General features: G+C 37.5%; 1 protein-coding gene across 8 annotated transcripts in view; it reads left to right on the forward strand.

Moving 5' to 3' along the window:
- Positions 1-22,315, forward strand: part of BMAL2 (basic helix-loop-helix ARNT like 2) — a 113,757-nt gene that overhangs the window by 74,610 nt on the left and 16,832 nt on the right. For all 8 annotated transcript variants that reach the window (XM_026502213.4, XM_048216531.2, XM_048216532.2 and 5 more), the window contains 5 exons: positions 16,554-16,791; positions 17,157-17,263; positions 17,394-17,544; positions 18,483-18,541; positions 19,284-19,392. In XM_026502213.4, the coding sequence (XP_026357998.1) occupies positions 16,554-16,791; positions 17,157-17,263; positions 17,394-17,544; positions 18,483-18,541; positions 19,284-19,392 (664 nt within the window). The remainder of the gene's footprint in view (positions 1-16,553; positions 16,792-17,156; positions 17,264-17,393; positions 17,545-18,482; positions 18,542-19,283; positions 19,393-22,315) is intronic.

The raw sequence follows: 22,315 nt of genomic DNA on the forward strand, positions 1-22,315 counted from the left end.
AGTTTCAGCTATCCTGCCGGGGTGCCCTCTATGCAGAGAGCCTCAGGACCCACTAGCTTGCACCTACCTTTATTTCAGCTGTGCTGCCAGAGTATCTTCTTTGTGGAGAACCCGGAGACCTCCTTAGCCTGTGCCCACTTCAGCTGTCCTGCCAGGGCACTCTCTGTGCAGATAGTCCTATGAGCACTCCAACTCATGCCTACTTCAGCCCTGGCCATCCTACCAGGGCACTCCCAGCATGGAGTGCCCTAGGACACCCCCTGACACCAGCTACAGTTCCAACCAGCCAGCCAAAGTCACCAGATACAAGTCTATACAGGCAATGACCATACATACACAAGACAATTCCTTCAGGTTTAGGAGAAATCGCTGTTCTGCCTATTTCATGGAAACGAACACAGAAAGTCAAGAAAAATGGGGAGACAGAGGAGCATGCTCCAAATGAAAGAATAAGACAAAACCTCAGAAAAAGAACTAAATGAAATAGAGATAAATAAGCAATATGCCTGATAAAGAGTTTCAAGTAATGGTCATAAAGATGTTCACCAGACTGGAGAGAAGAGTGGAAGAACTCAGTGAGAACTTCAACAAAGAGATAGAAAATATAAAAGAGAAGGAATCAAAGTTGAAGAATACAAAAACTGAAAGGAAAAATGTACTAGGGGGATCAATAGATTAATGGATACAAAAGAATGGATCAGCAATCTGGAAGATAGGGTAATGGAAAGCACCCAAGCTGAACAGCAAGAAGAAGAAAGAATTTTTAAAAAGGGGCAATAAGTAAAGGAACTCTTCAACAACATCGAGCAAACATTCATTCACATTATTGGAGTCCTAGAAGGAGAAGAGAGAGAGAGAAAGGAGCAGAACACTTATTTGAAGATGTAAGAGCTGGACAAGTCTCTATTCCAGGGAAGGAATAGACCAAGGAGGTCTGCATCAAGATACATCATAATTAAAATGTCAAAGATTAAAGAGAAAGAGAAAATTTTAAAAGCAGCAGGTGCTGAAAGGTAGAAAAAAACCCTACAACAAAGAATACTCTACCTGGGAAGGTTATCATTAAGAATTGAAAGAGATAAATAGTACCCAGACAAACAAAAGTTAAAGGAGTTCATCACCACTAAACTGGCATTATAAGAAAAGTTAAAGGGACTTCTTGAAGTGGAAAAGAAAAGGCCATACTTATGAATAACAAGATGTAAAATATGACAACATATAAATATAACATGGGGGAGGAGAATAAAAAATCTTTCAGAATGTGTTCAAACTTAAGTGACCATCAACTTAATATAGACTGCTGTATACTTAAGATGCTATATATAAACCTAATGGTGACCACAAACCAAACATCTGTAATAGGTACATAAAAAATAAACAGAAAGCCAGGCATAACACTAAACGTCATCAGTCGTAAGGGTAGAGAGCAAGAGAAGAGAGGAACAGAGAAGAACTACAACAACCAACAGAAAACAAACAAAATGGCAGTAAGTACATACCTATCAATAATTACTTTAAAAGTAAATGGTCTAAATGTTCCAATCGAGGACACAGGGTGATTCAGTGGATTAAAGGAAAAATACCCATCATTTATGCTGCCTACAAAAGGCTCACTTCAGACCTAAACACCCATACAGACTAAAAGTGAAAGGATCAAAAAAGGATATTCTATGCAAATGGAAGCAAAAAAGAAAACAAAACCTGATAGCGATACTTACATCAAACAAAATAGACTTTAACATGTAAATGTTCAAACTTTAACAGTAAAACGGTCACTTCTGCAGATGACAAGTGACAAAAGGGGTTATGCAGAATAATAAAAGGATTAGTTCAACAAGAGGATAGAACAATTATAGTCATGCATCCAACATAAGAGTACCTAAATACGTAAAAAATATTAACAGTCATAAAGGGAGACAGTAATACAATAATAGTAGGGGACTTTAACATCCCACTTACGTCAATGGATAGATCATCCATGCAGAAAATCAATGAAGAAATCAAATCAATAAAGTGTCTTTGAATGATACACTAGACTAGATAAACTTAACAGATACATACAGAACATTTCATCCAAAAACAGAGTACACATTCTTTTCAAGTAGCCATGGAACATTCTCCAGGATAGATCACATGTACACCACAAGTTTCAATAAATTTAAGAAGATAAAAATTATACACACATCTTTTCCAACCACAACAGTATGAAACCAGAAATCATAAGATAAAACTCTTAAATACATGGAGGCTAGACAACATGCTTCTACTAAACAAAAGGTCAATGAAGAAATCAGGGAGGAAATCAAATACTTGGAGACGAGGGTACTTGGGTAGCTCTGCACTCAGTGGGGAATCTGCTTGAGATTCTTTCCCTCTGACCCTCGCCCTGCTCATTCTCACTCACACTCACTCTCTCAAAATAAGTAAATAAATCTTTAAAAAAAAAATACATGGAGACAAATGAAAATGGAAACCCAATGGTCCAAAATTTGGGGGACACAGTGAAAGCAGTTCTGAGGGAAGTGTATAGCAATGCAAGCCTACCTCAGAAAACAAGAAAAGTCTCAATCTAACCTTACACCTAAAAGAATCAGAAAAAGAACAAAGCCCAAGATGAGTAGAAGAAAGTAATGAAAAGCAGAGCAGAAATAAATAAGACTAAAAAACCCAGAAAAGATAAAACCAAGAGCTAGTTCTTTGAAAAAATAATAAAAATTCATAAGCCTTTAGGCAAACACATCAAAAAGGGGGCCTAAATAAAATCAGAAGTGAAAAAGGAGAAGTAATTGCCAACACCACAGAAATACAAAGGGCTGTAAGAGACTATTATGAAAAAATATATGCCAACAATTTGGGTAACCTAGAAGAAATGGATAAATTCCTAGAAACGTGTAATCTTCCAAAACTGAATCAGGAAGAAATAGAAAATCCAAACAGAATAGTTACTAGTAATAAAATGGAATCGGTAATTTTAAAATTCCCAACAAATAAAAGTCCAGGATGGATTCACAGGTCATTCGACCAAACATTTAAAGAAGAGTTGATACCTATTCCCCACAAATTATTTCAAAAAATAGAAGAGAAAGGAATGTCTCCCAGTTCATTTGATAAGGCTGGCATTCCTCTCATACCCAAACAAGACAAAGACACTACAGAAAAAGAAAAATATAGGCCAATATCTCTGATAAATACAGATACAAAAGTCCTCAGTAAAATATTAGCAAACCACGTTCAACAATACATTAAAAGGATCATTGAACATGATCAAATGGGATTTATTCCAGGGATGCAGGGATGGTTCAGTATTTGCAGATCAATGGACTTGAAACATCACGTTAATGAAAATAAAAATCATGATCATCTCAGTAGATATAGGAAAAACATTTGACAAAATTCAACATCCATTCATGGGGAAAAATTCACTCAAATGAGTTTAAAGGGTACATCCCTCAACATAATAAAGGCCACATGTGACAAACCCAGAGCTGACATCATACTCAATGATGAAAAACTGAGAGCTTTTCCTTCAAGACCAGGAACAGATGTTCCACTCTTGTCCCTTTTATTCAATATCATACTGGGAGTCTTAACCATAGCTATCAGATAAGAAAAAGAAAAGGCATTTGAATTGGTCAGGAGGAAACAAAGTTGTCACTTTTGCAGATGACAATACTAGACATAGAAAACTCTCCCAAAAGACTACTAGAACTGATAAATGTAAAGTTGCAGGATACAAAATTTGTATACAGAAATTTCTTGTGTTTCTATCCACTAATAAAGTAGCAGAGAGAAGAATTAAGCAAACAATTCCATTTATAATTGCACACAAAATATTAAAATACCTAGGAATAAACTTAACCAAGAAGATGAAACACCTGTACCTTGAAAACCATTGATAAAACCTTGAAAACATTGGTAAAAGATGCTGAAGGTGACACAAATGGAAAAACATACCATGCTTACAGATTGGACAAATTAATTGCTAAAATGTCCATACTAGCCAAAGCAATCTATAGATTCAGTGCAGTCTCTATGAAAATACCAACAGCATTTCCACAGAACTAGAACTAAGAATCCTAAAATTTGTATAGAACCATAAAAAACCCAAATAGCCAAAACAATCTTGAGAAAGAACAAAGATGGAGGTATCACAATATCAAATTTCATGATATATTACAAAGCTGTAGTAATCAAAACAGAATGATAACTGGCACAAAAATAGGAAGAGAGAGCAGAAATAAACCCACGCTTATATAGTCGATTAATCTACAACAAAGGAGGCAAGAATAAACAGCAGGGAAAAGACAGTCTATTGAATAAATGGTGCTGAGAAAACTGGACAGCTACGTGCAGAGGAATTAACCTTGGACCACTTTCTCACACCACACATAAAAATAAATTCAAAATGGATTAAAGACCAAAATGTGAGACCTGAAACCACAAAAATCCTAGAAGAAAACATAGGCAGTAATCCTTTGGGCATCAGCCTTAGCAACTATTTGTCCAGATATGTCTCCTCAGGTAAGGGAAACAAAAGCAAAAATAAACTATTTTTATTTTGACTACACCAAAATAAGTTTTTGCAGAGTGTAGAAAACCATCAATAAAATGAAAAGGCAGCCTACTGAATGAGTAGTAACTTGCACATGATATATCCAATAAGGGGTTAATATCAAAATAACTTACATAATGCAACATCAAAGAAATAATCCAATTTAAAAATGAGCAAAGGACCTGAGTAGACCTTTTTCCAAAGACCTACACATGGCCTAGGTATATTAAAAGATGCTCAACATCACTAATCATCAGGGAAATGCAAATCAAAAGCACAATGAAGTATCACCGTACACCTGTTAGAATGGTTAGAGTCAAAAAGACAACCGTTGGTGAGGATTTAGAGAAAAATGAACCCTTGTGCACTTTTGGTGGGAATGTAAATTGCTACAGCTACTTGGAAAACAGTATGGAGTTTCCTCAAAAAACTAAAAATAGAATTACCATATCATCCAGTAATTCCACTTCTAGATATTTACCCTCCTTCCAAAATGAAAATACTAATTTGAAAAAAATATATGACCCCTATGTTCATAGCAGCATTATTTACAATAAGCCAAGATATAGAAGCAACCCACGTGTCCATCAGTAGATGAATGGATAAAGAAGTGGTACACACACACACGGGAATATTTTTTTAATTTATATTCAATTAACATTTAGTGTATTATTAGTTTCAGAGGTAGAGTGCAGTGATTCATTGGTTGTATATAACACCCAGTGCTCATTACATCACATGCCTTTCTTAATGCCCATCACCCAGTTACCCCATCCCCCCCGACACACACATTGGAATATTACTCAGCCATAAAATGGATGAGATATTGACATTGCAACAACATTGCAAGAATAATAGAGGGTATTATGCTAACTGAAATAAGTCAGATAAAGAAAAATACCATAGGATTTCACTTATATGTGGAATCTAAAAACCAGAACAAATGAATAAACAAAGAGCAGAAACAGACCCATCAATACAGAGAACAAACTGATAGTTGCCAGTGGGAAGGTGGGGAGGGGAATGGACAAAATGGGGGAAGGGGAGTGGGAGGTACAGGATTCCAGTTACGGAATGAGTAAGTCATGGGGATAAAAGGTACAGCATAGGAAACATAGTCAATAATACTGTTATAGTGTTGTAGGGCAGCTGCACTTTGGTAAGCCTCACATATAGACCTGTCAGACCCTTATGTTGTACACCTAAAACTAACGTAACATTATGTATCAGCTACAATTAAAAAGATTTTCAGATTAATTTGTCTTCCCTTCTGGGGAGAAGCATTTCCATATGGTCTTATTTTGTACTGGTGTTTTAGTCATGTCTTTGTCTTGGTTCATGGTTAGTGCCCAGTGTCACCATGTTTTACTTCTGTAACACTTGACTTCACCCTCCACTCCCTGCCCTTACTCTTTGCTTCTAAGCCTCATAGTTTCTCAATCTCTCTATTCTTTTTGAGAACTACAGCTTTAGACTCTTCTCTCAAGTATGAGATTATCTGGGAGAAGTGGAGGAAAGAGCAAGGAGTGTGGAAGAGAACAGATGCCCTGGGCCCCAGTGCCCAAAACTGGTGCTGAAATTCTGTTGGTGCAGATTCTCCCCCACTTGCATTTTGTCATAGCTTCTATCATAATCTTGGTTTTAGAAAACCCTGCATATTTGCTACACTTAAGTAAAACTGGTAGAGATCAGCATGATATCACTGCCAGACACAGTAGTCTCTAATTAAATAGATTTTGATCAGTCAATAATTACTTTCTGAATACCTACTATGTGCCAGGCACCATACCAAATGCAAAGGATACACTGGAGACAGGTGGTCAAGTCATTGCTCTAGTGAACATTATATTATAGTGACAGGAGGCAGCCGGTCACCATGTAAATCAATAAATATTTTAGGTAGTAGAAAGTGCAATGAAGTCAATAAAATGGAATAATGAGGACAGGGGCTAGGAAGACGTAATTACTTTAGAATACTCAGAGAATGTCTCTCTAAGGTGACATTTGATCTGAGACCTGAATGATAAGGAGCCAGCTCTGTACAGATCTCTGGGAAGAAATTCCTGACAGACAAGTGTGAAGACCTGGAAGTAAGAGAAACTTGGCATTTGGGGGCACTTGGCAAAGAACAGTGTGACTCGAACTTACGTACAGGAGATAGTGATAGGAAGGGAGGCAGCTGAGGCCACATTTTTAGGTCCACATGGGCTAGGGTCAGTGGTGTGCTGGTCAGCGTTTAACAACCAGCTCTCTGAGCGTAGTTCTGATATGAATGCTGGTTGACGTTTTCCTTTACGTTAATAAGCTGAAAGTGAAATCATGAAGACTCATTGTCAGAACTTCACTCATTTTTTATACATTAGTGACTTTGCTGAAATGATAGTTTTATAATATTAGAGGATTATTTGCTTTTTTTTTTTTTTTGCTATTTACCATATAACAACTATAGGCACAACATGCTTTTAAGTTTAATCATTATTAATATTTTGTCCATCGCTTCTGTAGGTGTAGACAACCAGGAAGGAAAATAAACAATAAATCAACCCTTGACTTGTGGCTGTGCCAATTTCTGTGGCATAAGTAGTCATACTTTTACTGACATGAGGCCACTCAATGTGGACTAGGGAACAGATGCGCAATAACACACCATTTTATGCTATTGTGTGCAAAAAAAGCCTTCTTTTCATTAACTACTTATTAACTACACACTATGGGCCAGACATTATTCCATATGCTGGGGCCAAAGCAATGAACAAAACAAAAACTTTGCTGATGGTAATACGTGCTATGAAGAAAAAGAAAATAGAACAAATTAGATTTAGAACCAGACCTTCAAATCACTGTTTTGCGATGTGTTAAAACATGGTTTTAAAAAATAAGCATATTTATATAGTTTCATTAAACAAGATGTATAATTTTTTATAAAAATTTATTATGTCACCATACAGTATATCCTTAGTTTTTGATGTAATGTTCCATGATTCATTATTTGCGTATAACACCCAGTGCACCATGCAATACATGCCCTCCTTAATACCCATCACCGGCCTATCCCATTCCCCCACCCGCTCCCCTCTGAAGCGCTCAGTTTGTTTCCCAGATGTATAATTTTTAAAGAACAAGTTTTACCATTAATAAAATCTATTCTTGAAACATCATTTTCACTTTTTTCTAATTTTAGTTTTGTGTTTTATAATACACAATATATTTGTATAAGAGTCGATATATAAAATGTATGCACGTGAAGGGTGCTTACATTTTTTTATAGCACGCAAAATAAAAAAATGTTTCAAGGCCATTGCTTTAGAGGTTAGAAGAATAACAAGTGAACCTTGGATATGCCCCTAGGAACATCTCTGCACTTTTAGTAGACCTCCCCCGCAACTGGATAGTAAGGAAGAATGTTCTGTGTTGTATTAGGTCCAGTGGGAGCTATGTGACCACTTCCATCACTACAGTAAGTTATGAAATACCAAATTAGACACCCTGAGTAGGCTCCCTCCCACTTAGGACCTCATATTAACACCACAGGAGAGCCAAGACATGTAGACCAGCTGGGAGAACCTTAAGAAACATTTCAAGGGATCTGTTTCCTAACAAGGCAGACTCGACAGCACTATCAGTGGTAACATGAAAGATTTAAGAGGGCAGCTTGATGACTTGTTTCACCATAACAAACATTTAATCCTGAATTGAGAAATGCCATTATAGAAGAGAAGAGTGAGTCTGTCAAGTCTAGGACTCAGGCACCAACCCAGATGGCCCTGGCGGTTTACCGGCCTTAGATCTCCAAAACAGAATACCAGCAGCAGCACGAGGCCATCCCGCTGGAAGGAATGGAGAATGAAAGCCTACTGGCAGATCGAGAACCATTAGAACACAGGCAACACTTCTTTCCAGGAAATCTTCCCAAACAACCTTCCCTCTCTGCTGGGTTAAGTCCCAGGTACCTACTTTTGGTAGGTAACCTATTAATAATCCTGAGCTCTTTGCTGCACTGTATCAAAATTATTTTTTTGTATTTGCGTCCCACATTAGAATGAGAGTTTCATTTGTTTCTGTGATGCCTGACTCATCGTAGACACTCGCATAAGTGACCATCCTCTTTTCTTTTTTTCTGGATTGACCACATAATTGCTCTCAAGTCTACAAGAACAACTAAGAATCCAGTGAATTAATCCGCATCATGATGTTCTGAACATTTAAAAAATTTGATCCCAAGAAGTTTCAGTTGTGAGAGCGGGGCCCTCGTGATGTCATTAGTGCCCGTAGAAGAAGAGAGAGCAGAGAGTTTATTATCTCACATAGTGAGGTGGTTACTGTCTACAAGCCAGGACGAGAGCTCTCACCAGAACTCAGCTATGCCGTCATCCTGATCTCAGAATTCTAGCCTCCAGGATTGTGAGGAAATAAGCCTGTGCTCTTAGCCCCCCGGTCCGGGAGACTGTGTTATGGGAGCCCTAGCTAACCAACACAGCAAACAACTGGGATCATTTTCTCTAACATAATTCTCATGAGAAGTAAATCTGAAAAGGCTCTGTCTACAGTGGGAACTAAAGGAATCCGGGTCTTGTTGGGAACATCTGCATTTATTAAATAGGCATGCTATAATTTGGCTTGAAGTACAGAACTACAAGTCACAGACTGGTGGGGGGACTGAATCTTGTCTAGGTTTTCCTGCCACCTTAGATTTTTTTATTTCAGCTTTTGTGGAATTCTAGGATAGCACACGACTGAATATATACATTCTTGGAGGATTTTTCTTAGGGAGCCTGACGAAGTCACTGATAATAATCTTGGAAGAATGATACTTTCTGTGTCTAGTCTTTTAACCTTTGCAAAGATATACAAGGGAAAGTAAGATGTCCTCCATGAACTGCATAGTGCCGTTACAGTGTTTTGTAAATATTGAATCTTAAGCAAAAACACGTGTCTAGTCATAGGTTAAAAAAAATTCCAAGCAGCATTTTTGAAGGATGTAATTACAATCACTCTTTAGTCTTTCTACATGGTTTCTAAGTGGAATTTTTTATTATAAGTTAGAAGTTTATAGAAGAGGCAGAGAAGTTTTTTTTTCTTTTTAAATAAATATCGATAATCTTACTGGAAAATATATTTCAAGTGGTAAATTAAGGCTAATTCATAGTTAAATTTCGTGATGGGCTAAAGGAACTGGCATATTTTTAAGTCCCTCCAGTGTTCCAAGTTCTCATATTGGGTTTTGTCCATGCTGGTGGACTTTAGGACAGAGTAGAAGGGGTCTGGACTCTGAATTTGATAGGGTTTTATTTATTTTTTTAAAGATGTTATTTGAGAGAGAGGGAGCATGACACGAGTGGGGGAGACGGGCAGAGAGAGAAGCAGACTCCCCGCTGAGCAGGGAGCCTGCTGCTGTGGGGTTGGGGGGTGGATATGGGAGGGGTGCAGGATCATGACCCGATGACCTGAGCTGAAGGCAAACATGTAACCAACTGAACCACCCAGGCGCCCCTCGATAGGGTTTTAACATCATGTCTGCTGCTTAACAACTGTGCACCTGGAAGCAGATTCCTCTCAGTATATGGAAAATCGGTGTTACGGACTGAATTATGTTTCCCCAAAATTCATATGCTGAAGCCCTAATTCCCAATGTGACTCTCTTTAGAGATGGGCCTTTAAAGAGGTAATTAAGGTCAAATGAGGTCATAGAGTGGAGCCCTAATCCAGTATGACTGGTCTCATAAGGAGAGAAAGAGGGGGGCCTGGGGGCTCAGTCAGTTAAGCCTCTGACTCTTGATTTCAGCTCAGGTCATCATATCAGGGTCCTGGGATTGAGCCCGGTGTTGGGCTCTGGGCTCAGTGGGGAGTTTGCTTGGGATTCTCGCTGTTCCTCTGCCCTTACCCCTCACTCGTGCTCTCTCTCTCTCAAATAAATAAATAAATCTTTAAAAAAAGAAGAGGAAGAGACACTAGGGATGCACACACACAAAGAAGAGGTCATGTGGGGACAGTGAGAAGTCAGCCATCTACAAGCTGAAGAGAGAGGCCTCAGAGAAACCAAACCTGCCAACAATTTGCCTCCAGAACTGTGAGAAAATACATTTCTTTTTTAAGGCCAGTCCGTGTATCTTGTTATCACGGCCCTAGCAGACTGATACAATGGGTACAAGAATAATATCACCTCATGGGAGTTACGATTACATGTGGCTAATGCCGCGCTTGGCTCCTAGTAGACAATAAATGGAAGCCCTTATTTGTGGCTCAGAAAGAGAAGAAGGAAAACAAAACAAAATTCTCGTCTTCAGCAAGAGAATCAGTGATTATTTAACACCTATATGCCAAGCACTTTGAGTAAATACCTAATTTAATCTGAATAACAATCCTGTGTAAACTGTCCTTATCTTGCACCTGAGGAAACAGAACCCCCCAAAAAGGTTATGTAATGTGTCTAAAGTCACATAGAAAGTGGCAGAATCAGAAATGTGGCTTTAAAATCTGTATTCTTTCCACTAGGCTCTGCTACCTACTAACGCAGCTTCCTAGATGCCAAAAGGTTACTAATGAAAGAGACCCATTCTGGATGGTTTCTGCAGCAGACACACGGCAAGGGGGTTGACTTTTGTTGTAGGAATGTATTCCTGCCCACACACGGATGTTCACCCCCACATCAGGCTGGGCCACACAGATGCCTGCAGTCAGAGTCATGTATCTTTTCAGAAAAGACTTTTTAATCTGCTCAAGCACTGGAACAAAATATTCACTTTATACTCCAGAGCTCTGTGCCAAAGTCATACAGCCAGTTTGGCCGAAGGAATGGTAAGGGCATGTGTTAGCAATCAGTGTGGCCTTTCCTTGCAGAGCCTAGTTTGAGGACAACTGCCTCTGGACAGACGTGTAGACAGACAGCTGGGGCAGGATAAGGTAACTGCAAAGTTGAACCCTGATTGGTCGCATGGGTGGGTTCCCACATGTGAGATCATCTTGTATTCTGCTTTAGCCAAGGACAGTATCAAGTGAAATAATTGTATTTTACATATACTTGCTCCTAAATGGTCTTTCCAGGAATAATTAGCCAATAGGATTATGTTTAAAGATGACTGCCTATTAATGAGGAAAGCTCATAGTTAGTAAAGGTGTTTTTCTTCTTGTTTGCCATGGCACAGCAGTTACATTTAAATTTTTAAATTATTTTTAAGACTATTTTTTAGAGTAGTGTTAGGTTTACAATGAAATTGAGAGGGAGGGACAGATTTCCCATATACCTCTGCCCCCACGCATGCAGACCCTCCCCCATTACCAACATCTCCCACAAAATAGTACATTTGTTACCAAGAATGAACCTACACTGACACATCATCATTATCATCATCACCCAAAGTCCACAGTTTATCTTAGGGGTCACTCATGGTGTTGTACATTCTATGGGTTTAGACAAATGTATAATGACATGTATCTATCATTATAATATACAGATTAGTCTCACCGCACTGAAAGCCACTGTGTGCTGCCTATTCTTCTCCCCCCTCCCCATCACTCCTGGCAACCCTCAGCTCTTATCTCCATAGTTCTGCTTCAGTTACACTTACATTTAACTAAAAAGCAGCCCTTTTTATGCTAATTGGAACTGAACTTACAATTTATGGAAAGGCCATTTCTCAAGATTGACCATGAATCACTCAAGTGGGGTTTCATTATACTGTTCTGATTTTGTATGTTTGAGATTTTCCATAATAAAAAGTTTTTTAAAAACAAGCAAGGTTGACATTAAAAACATTATTTCTGCCCTGATTCTAACATAAATGTTGTAGATTCAAACTCTGAAAAAGCCTCTAAGATAGGGATAAAATTACTCATGTATCTTTACTTGTGAAATCAAGGGCTGATGAAAGATGGATGACTACTACCAAATATCTTGGGTGTCTCTCAAACTTATCTTGCTAAGATTATCAGTAATACAGTAGTACACCCAGAATCCCTTTGGTTCCCTGTGCAAGTGTGGCAGATGCTGTCAGCGCACCATGACCTATCCTCTTAGCACCTGCCCTTCAAGGGCACACCATCTTGTTTCCAATGTCCAACCTCCATGACTCTGCTAGACCTTCTCTCTTCTTTAGAGACTGTTCTGCCTACAGTAGCTAGGGGCAGTCTTCAAGTCCTTGGGACTCAATGCTCCCTGTGAGCACCCCTCATCCACTGCCTGAAGGGAGCTGATGGATAAACATCCAACTTTTTTTTCCCTTTGGATTACTTAGTTCTGAAGCTCTTGTTCTACATTTTTTCCAAGAATGCCCCGCACCCAAATAGAACAGTGATTTTTCCAAAGTGGCAACTTGCTGGAGAACATATCCTTTATCGGCTTCCTTCTCTTCTCTGTCTCATCCCACTTTCCTACTAGTATTCCTGGGATCCCCTCTCAAATATGCTTCTTGTACCTGAATCCTTGTCTCAGGATCCGCTTCTGTGAGAATTCAAACTAAGCAAGATACCAAATTGAGAGACCTAGCCCTCAACCTGAAGAAAAATTTCATCACCAAACAATTTATGTTTGAAAAGATGTCCTATAAATCAAGGCACTGTTTGGATTAATAAAAAATTTTCCCCCTTTCCAAAAATCATGGAGTAGGTTATACTTGAATCTACCCTGCAGAGGTGATATAAACAGTTTGGTAAGGATTGGGGCCCATGACCCCAATATTTAGGTAAAAATCTAAAGAATTCTTTTTTAAAAAAAGAGATTTATTTTAGAGAGAGAGCATGTGAGCAGGGGGGACGGGAAAAGGGAGGAGGAGAGAATTTCAAGCAGACTCCTGGCTGAGTGTGGAGCCTGACACAAGGCTCGATCTCACGACCCTGAGACCATGACCTGTGTGGAAATCAAGAGTTGAACGCTTAACCGACTGGTCCCCCTAAGAATTCTTGAGATAAGAGGTATTTTATGGGATTAAAAAACCCCTAAGATGATTGATCAAATGGATTGCTGTGGATGGAATTACGTGATCCAAACTAAAAATCTGCCAACTGAATAAATAAACGTTCACAATGAGAATTGTGAGACAGATTAAATTGGAAATTTGGTTGGCAAACCTGTTATTAGAGAAGAATCCAAGTAAAATGCTACATTCTGTGTGATGAGATTCCATATGAATGTGAAACTTTTTAAATCTACATTTGTAGTTGAAAAGAATCAACTTTTTTAGTCAGTATCGTTTGTAAATTTGTAAGCAAGTGCCATCAGAAATGCCAAACTCGGTGTATAAGCTTTTTGACTTTTGACTGCTATCTAGTTTTAATATGAATGAAAACCTTGTATTTACCATTTATCCCAATTTTAATTCCCTTAAGGTATCTTGGATGTTGTAAAGAAAAGAACCTGGTAGGACTCCCAGGTTTCTCATTTAACTACCTGGGTTGATTATGGTGCCAATAAACAAAATAGGGAGTAAGTGATAAAGACGTGATTTGGCTGCACAATATTCCATAGCATATATATAGCACATCTTCCTTACCCATTCATCTATTGGTGGGCTTTTAGGTTGCTTCCATATCTTGGCTATTGTAAGTAATGCTGCAATAAACATAGGGGTACATATATCCTTTCAACTAAGTATTTTTGTGTTCTTTGGGTAAATACCCAGTAGTGGATCATATAGTGTTTCTATTTTTAAGTTTTTGAAGAACATACTATTTTCTATAGGTGTTCTACCAATTTGCATTCCTACCAACAGTGTATGAGGGTTCCTTTTTGTCCACATCCTCACCAGCTCTTGTTATTTCTTATGTGGATTCTAGCTATTCTGACAGGTGATACCTCTTTGTGCTGTGGATTTGCATCCCCTGATGTTTAGTGACAGTGAGCATCTTTTCATGTGTCTGTTGGCCATCTGTATGTCTTCTTTGCGAAATTGTCTATTCAGGTCTTTGCCCATTTTTAAACTGGGTTTTTTGGCGTGTGTGTTGAGTTGTATAAGTTCTTTATATATTTTGAATATTAATCCCTTACTGGATATATCATTTGCAAATATCTTCTCCCATTCAGTAAGTTGCCTTTTTGTTTTGCCAATGGTTTCCTTCACCATGCAAAACCTTTTCAGTTTGATGTAGTCCCAAGAGTTTATTTTTGCTTTTGTTTCCATGGAATATTACACAGCCATAAAAAAGCATGAGATTGTGCCGTTTAAGACAACATGGATGGACCTAGAGGGTATTATCCTAAGTGAAATCAGTCAGGCTGAGAAAGACAAATACCATATGATTTCACTAATATGTGGAATCTAAAATGAAAGAACAAAGAGCAGAATTAGAACTGTGAACATAGGACAAACTGATGGTTTCCAGAGGGGAGAGATTGAGGTTATGGACAAAATGGGTGAAGGGGAGTGGGAGATACAGACTTCCAGTTCTGGAATGAATAAGTCATGGGAATAAAAAGCACAGCATAAGGAATATAGTCAATGATATTGTAATAGCAGTGTATGGTGAAATATGGTAGCTACACTTGTGAACATAACATAATGTTTAAACTTGTTGAATCACTATGTTGTATACCTGAAACTAATGTAACATTGCGTGTCAATTACCCAAAATTTAAAAAAAAATACATACACACACACACACACACACACACACACACATATATATATATAGTTTGGGATTGGAAGAGATAATGACATAATTTAAGGCATCTGTGGACCATGGAGGGGTGATGTCTGTTAGGTGATGAGTGCAATGTCCTATGCATAGTTTACAAGAGCTAACCTATCTGTTCCCTGCTTTATTCTCAAGCCACTTCCCCATCACAGACTATGCCTTCTGCCACATCTGACACTCTCTTGGCTCTGGGTTTACACTAGCTGTTCCCTCTGACTAAAATACCTTTTGTATTCTCCCCCATCCATCACCAAACAATTTATGTTTGAACACCTTCCAAGAGAGAGCACTCACAGCTCTACACTTTCTGCTATGTTCTGCTAGGACTTTGGCATTAACTCTCAGTTTCCTGAGACAATGGTGCTGATATAAGAACACCTCACAGGACTAGTAAGAAGATTAATTATAGATTTAAAGCAACACAGCACATAAAGTATTCTCCAAGTCTTTGCTATTATTATTGGTTGCTGTCTTATAAGACAGCCCATATCATCTTCTGTTAAATTTTTTTAAAGATTTGTTGTAATAACAGTCTTAACGAATAGAACTGATTAAAAATAATGAATGTTCTGGTCTTTTCTAAATCTTACCACAAACTGTTTTAAATAACTTTTACCAGTCTTCCCCCCCCCCTTCCTTTTAACACTTCAGTCAGCTTTTTGTGTGTGTGTGTGTTGCCATAATCTATATACTGCCAATTTTTTATGCCTGTGTTGTATCTCGTTGTTTTAAGAATTTCCTGATATTTGAGCATATGGATTAATTCCAATTTTTTATCATTTTGTTTGGGCCTATTTGACAAGCTTATTCCTGTGAGTTAACTGCTTGAGAGTTTTCTGACAAGTGAAATTTAAATCAAATTTTATTTTTACACCTTTTATGAATTTCTCCAAATGTTCTCTAAATAGTCTTATAAATCTATTATAACCATAGATATCTATTAACCATTATAAGTGCTAACATAAGAAATTCAAGAATTTATGTGTAATTAACTGTCTTTTTATACCAAAAAGTTAGTAAGCTAAAAAGAGTACATTTGTGGCTAAGAGCAAGGGTGTTTAACTTTTTCTAACAAATATGAATTACTGTAATTTAAAAAACTGGCTTGGAAATATATTAAGCTCTAGGCCTATTTAAACCTAAATTAAAGCAATCTTTTAACTTTTTATTGTAGTATGTATAATTTCATTTATGAGAAAAATAATCGGTTAAGAATAAGGTTGTTAAATGAAATTGATGACTTCTTTTCAATGCAATACCTTTCCCCTTTCATATTTTAGCATGCTTGAAGGATGCATTATAGCACAACTATTATACATGTCAAAGAAATTTAAGAGTTTATTTACAATGTTCTTTTTTCAAACTTTCGAATTAGATCATAGAAAATTCTGTACTATCCACTGCACTGGTTACTTGAGAAGCTGGCCTCCAAATATTGTTGGAATGGAAGAAGAAAGGGACAATAAGAAAGAGAGTAATTTTACTTGCCTTGTTGCCATTGGAAGATTACATCCATATATCGTCCCACAGAACAGCGGAGAGATTAAAGTGAAACCAACTGAATTTATAACCCGGTTTGCAATGAATGGAAAATTTGTCTATGTGGACCAAAGGTGAACATTTATATGCCATAATGATTAGAGTTCAATGGAATACTGTAGGCTATTAAAGATGTGCCTAGTAGCACTGCTGGATAAAACTTGGAATAATATTTTTTTAGCCAGTGGTGCAGAAACTGAGAATGGTCTGTGGCCACAATTTTATTGGATGGGAGAAGAGCATACCCTGGACTGGGTGGGTGTCCATTCTATTTTGTACCTCTAGTCTGAGTTTGGGCAGCCGAAGGGATCCCAGTGAGGCATATAGGTTACTCATCTCCCTGTCCACTTTCCTGCTATCCTGACCGTATACGGGCCTATAGTACCCTGGAAGGGATTGCGTTCACCAACCTGGAGTTTATTTTCAATTTTAAAACCAGGGCGACAGCAGTTTTAGGATATCTGCCCCAGGAACTTCTGGGAACTTCTTGTTATGAATATTTTCATCAAGATGACCACAGTAATCTGACTAACAAGCACAGAGCAGGTATGCGTTGAGCGGGGTAATTTTGGGGTACTTTTTAATTACAGCTTCAACTCATTTCTTATTCGTGTGAAATCTGAAACTTTTATATAGTGGTAGATGATTATGCTGATTATTATCTTTTCTTGTTAAGTTTTACAGAGTAAAGAGAAAATATTTACAGGTTCATACAAGTTCAGAAAGAAAGATGGCTCTTTTGTAACTTTAAAAAGCCAGTGGTTTAGTTTCACAAATCCTTGGACCAAAGAACTGGAATATATTGTGTCTGTCAACACTTTAGTTTTGTAAGTAATTTTTTATGTTGTTAAGACCTTTATGTTAATTTCAAATGAGTGTCTTTCCTCATCTTGCTACATCATTAAAGTTGTATGATCATCTGGCTTTATAACTTAAGTATATATTTTTTGTAATTCACTCACTGTTCACTGGTGTTACTTCTCAGAATTAAGCTGAAAGTTTTCCCTTTTGTAATAAATTTCTTTTGCTTGGTATAAAAGGTGATAGTAAATGTATTCACTCAAGCTCTTCCTCCCTACCCTTCATGTCCTCGTCTTGTCCCTCCACTTAATGATATAGTTGTAACTTAAAACTCTGTATCATTGCAAGAAGTTGTTTTGTCCTGCACATCATTTTTGCACGTGCATCTTCTAAGCCTGGGGTACCACGTGTGATTGTGTGGGAATATTAGGCTGAGGGATAAACAGAAATCCAGCCTAAGCACATTAATGCTTGCCAAGCCCGGCGATGGGCTGTGTCAGCCAGCCTAAAAGAAGAGCCAACTTTTCCTGATTTGGTTAATAGGCTAACATAGCCCATTCTATGTATTATTATTTTTCTGTAAGTTTTTCTTTGTAATTGTTCTAAGGTTGCATCAAACCAGTTCTACTTCCTGGTTTATTATAGTTTTTTAAAAAGGCCCACAAAGCTTGGTATCTCCAGCAATATCCCCTGTTACTCATTCCAATAATTCTTGCCTTCTTATCATTAGTATACAAACAGAGTTTGAAACTGTGAGAAAATGTACCTTATAGGGTAATAGGGCATTGGGCAAATGCCCTGGTTCTTAGCACATTAATACCTTGATCTCTGGTGGTGACATTAACACTGTGTATATATAAAATGAAAAGGCAAATACTTGATAAATACACAGAGCTTTAATGTCGTGGCTCTAACAATTTCCTTCACTTAAAAAAAGATCGCCTATGGTGTTTCTTAATTCTAGGGGACATAGTGAGATGAGAGAAGTATCATTACTTCCTTGCAGCTCTCAATCATCAGAAGGTAAGCTTAGTTTTAAATGATGGAGATTTATTAATAGGACTGTCGTTATTGTTGCCATCTTTTTCTGTCTTGGAGAGGGAAATATTTCAAGGTAAAATTGCAAAGGCTTCTATGACTTGAGTCGTTCTTTTCAGAATTTCTACAATACTTTGATCACACTTCCATTATAATCTAATATCCTATTGCAATTAGTTGTTTGTTCAACTCTTCTGCCACTAGACTGAGTTCAAGAGTAGGAATGGTATTTTATCCATTATCTATCCCTAGAAGTTCCTTGTAGTTTGTGTTACTCAATACATATCTGTCGGGTAAATCAATGGAAAGCATTAAGGGGGAGTTTTTGCTTATCTTGATTTTCCACCGTGAGAATGTTTTAATGCATTACTTGTATAAATAAAAATAGAAATATTAAGGAATATTAAAAATAAAGCAGTATTGTTCTGGCTTTAGTGTGGCGATTCAAATGGGAAGGAAGTATCTGTAACTCAGGGTTACAAGTTATGATTGTGCCCTCAATGATGTTCTACACATTTGATTCCTATCATGCTTCATACGCATCTTAAACCATCATGAGTTATGTTTGTAACGCAACCATGAATGGTTATAACATTGTAGGATGTAGCTATTTCTTTTAAAGAGGGACATAGGAAGTATATTTGGGTTGAAATAAAAAAATATTAACCAAAATTATATATACATTTTTAAAGTCTCCATTTGAATTTTTCCTTTTGTTACTATTTAGAATCCTCTAAACAGTCTTGTATTAGTGTGCCTGGAATGTCTACGGGAATAGTACTTGGTGCTGGGAGTATTGGAACAGATATTGTAAATGAAGTCCTGGATTTACAAAGGTAATGTTTTATTCCTGCAAATATTTTCACAAGTGAAATTACTATATTTATAAAACCAATATTCAAAAACCAGTAAGTTTCCTATATGCAAACAATAAGTAGTTCAATAATATAGTGGAAGAGAAGATCATTTTTACAGTAACGACAAAAAGGGTAAGTATTTAGATATGAACTTTACAAGTGTCCAGAACTATATGAAAACAAATTGTTAATGCTACAGAGGTTCATAAAGGATGACTTGAATAACTTTCTGGATAGTTGTTTTCCAATGGAAAGACTCAATACTGTAAGGATGCCAGTGTTTGTTAAGCTCATCTATGAATTCAGTGGGAATCCAGTCGAAGTGACAGCTTGCATTTGTTTTTTTAGAATCCAACAAATGATACTAACCATATTGAGGAAAATTTTAAAAACTAAAAGTAACAGGATGAGATTAATCCTAACAGATATTAAAATATATTGTAAAGCTACAATCACTAAAACATTTCAGTATAACCCACAAATAGATTAATGGGAAAGGGTAGATTTCAGAAATAGACTCAGACACATATGGGGATTTATTATATGGTAAAAGTGGCATTTCAAATCAGTGAGGGGAAATGGATTAAACAACTAAGAGCATTATAATAACTCTGTTACCATTTGGGGGGAAAAGCTGAACACTAACTTTATTCTTTATATTAAAATAAATTTCAGATAAATCAAAGAGTTCAAAGTAAAATTTAAAAACTGTAGAAACATTTCAAGAACAGAGATGTGGGTTTTTATACTCTTAGTTTAGAAAGTCCTTTTTAAACATCACACAAAATCCAGAATTTATAAAGAAAAAAGTTCATAAATTATATAGAAACTCAAAACTTAAGCTAATAGTCATTATGACAAAGGTAAAAGACTAATAATATATTGCAAAAAATGTGTTTCATGTGATAAAATGGACTTAATATATCTTACTATATGAAGTTTTATAGTATAAAGAATAAAGTTATTAAACTATTTAAACTTTATAAATCATAATTTTATTAACATTAAATTTTATATAGAGCATAAAGTTAAGTAATTTTTTTAAATAGTTCAATAAAAATATTATAAATGGTCAAGAACCTTCAACAATTGATCAACCCTTACTGGGTGTTATATGTAAGTGATGAATCACTGAATTCTACCCCAGAAACCAATATTGCACTGTATGTTAACCAAGTAAAATTAAAACGAAAACAAAAACAATTGCTCAACCCCACTCATAGTTACAAATACATACAGCTCACCCTTGAACCACATGGGGTTTGGGGATATCAACCACCTCCCCAGTCAAAAATCTGTCTATAACTTCTGACTCCCCCAGGATTTAACTACTAATAGCCTACTGTTGGCTAGAAATCTTAACAATAACAAACAATTAACACATATTTTGTATGTTACATGTACTGTATACTGTATTCTTACAATAAAGTAAGTTAGAGCAAAGAAAATATTGAGAAAAATCATAAGGAGGAGATTCTGTTCCAGGACAGTGACATAAGAAGACCCTGAATTCATCTCTGCCACAGACACCCCAAATCAACACCTATTTATAGAGCAGTTTCTCCTGAAGAACAACTGAGGGCTGACTGAAGAGCTTCTGTACAATTGAAGATATAGAGACCACATAAAGAACAGTATGAGAACTATAGACACTGTAACAAAGGGGAAAAGGGAATCCCCACCCTTGACATTACAAACAGTAGTGGGAAGGAATAGTACTGAGGGACTAAGAGCAGATTTGTCTGCCATGGGGCACACACAAAAAAGCACGGTTTAGAAGAGCAACTAGAATATACAGGAACCAGCCTAGAACTCTGTCAAATAGCAGGGGAGCTGCCGGAATTCTGTCCAGGTCAGAGGAGCTGGCTGCCACAGTTTACATTCACCCTCCACCTTGAGAGTGTGGATGGCAGCAGGGTCCTATATACAGCATCCTAACTGACCTATTGCTGCAGTGAGCCCTGTGCCCCTAGCGCACACCAGCCCTGCTGTCCCACCAAAGCGGTCCCAGTATACTGTAGTGGTCAGTGCTCACTACAGCTCTAGCTGTCTTGCAAAGGTGTACAGGTGCAGATTACTTCCAGAATACTCCAGGCCTGAACTACTTCAGTTCCACATGACTTGCTAGGGCACTCCTGGTGCAGAGCACTCTGGGACCACCTGGCTCATTCCTGCATTAGCTCCAGATACTCCATCTGGGTGCCTTCTTTCCACTGTGTCCCAGAACCCTCAGGATCACCCCTGCCTTGTTTCCAGCCACTCTGCCAGGTTACCCTCTGTGTGGAGATCCCCAGGAACCCCCAGCTTGTACTGCCTCATCTCTGCTGTTCTGCCAGGGCACCCTCGGTGCAAAGAGCCCTGGGGCTATGCTAGCCCATGACCACTTCAGCTCCAGCTCTCCCACCAGGGCAGCCCCAGCACAGAGTGCCCTGGGATCCCCCCTCAGGCTAGCCCTACCACTAGCCAGTCAGCAGAAAGCACCAGGATCTTAGTCTACACAGGGCACAACCATACACAAGCCCATTCTTTCAAGTTTAGGAGAAGTAGCTATTCCACCTAATTCATGGGGGAAAAAAACAGTAAGTCGGTCAAAATGAGAAGACAGAAATATGCACCAAACCAAACAACAAGAGAAAACCCTAGGGAAAAAAAATAAATGGAGATAACCAATCTATGTGATAAAGAGTTCAAAGTAATGGTCACAAAGATGCTCACTGGACTAGAAAAAAGTGGATAAAGTTAGTGAGAACTTCAACAAATTAATAGAAAATATTAAAATAATCAGAATTGAAGAGTACAATGACATAAATGGAAATACAATAGAGAAGATCAATAGTAGATTAGCAGATGCAAAAGAATGGATAACTAATTTTGAAGACAAGGTAATGGAGAACATCCAAAC

Source organism: Ursus arctos, unplaced genomic scaffold (genome assembly GCF_023065955.2).
Source record: "Ursus arctos isolate Adak ecotype North America unplaced genomic scaffold, UrsArc2.0 scaffold_26, whole genome shotgun sequence".
In the NCBI taxonomy this organism is placed as follows: Eukaryota; Metazoa; Chordata; class Mammalia; order Carnivora; family Ursidae; genus Ursus; species Ursus arctos.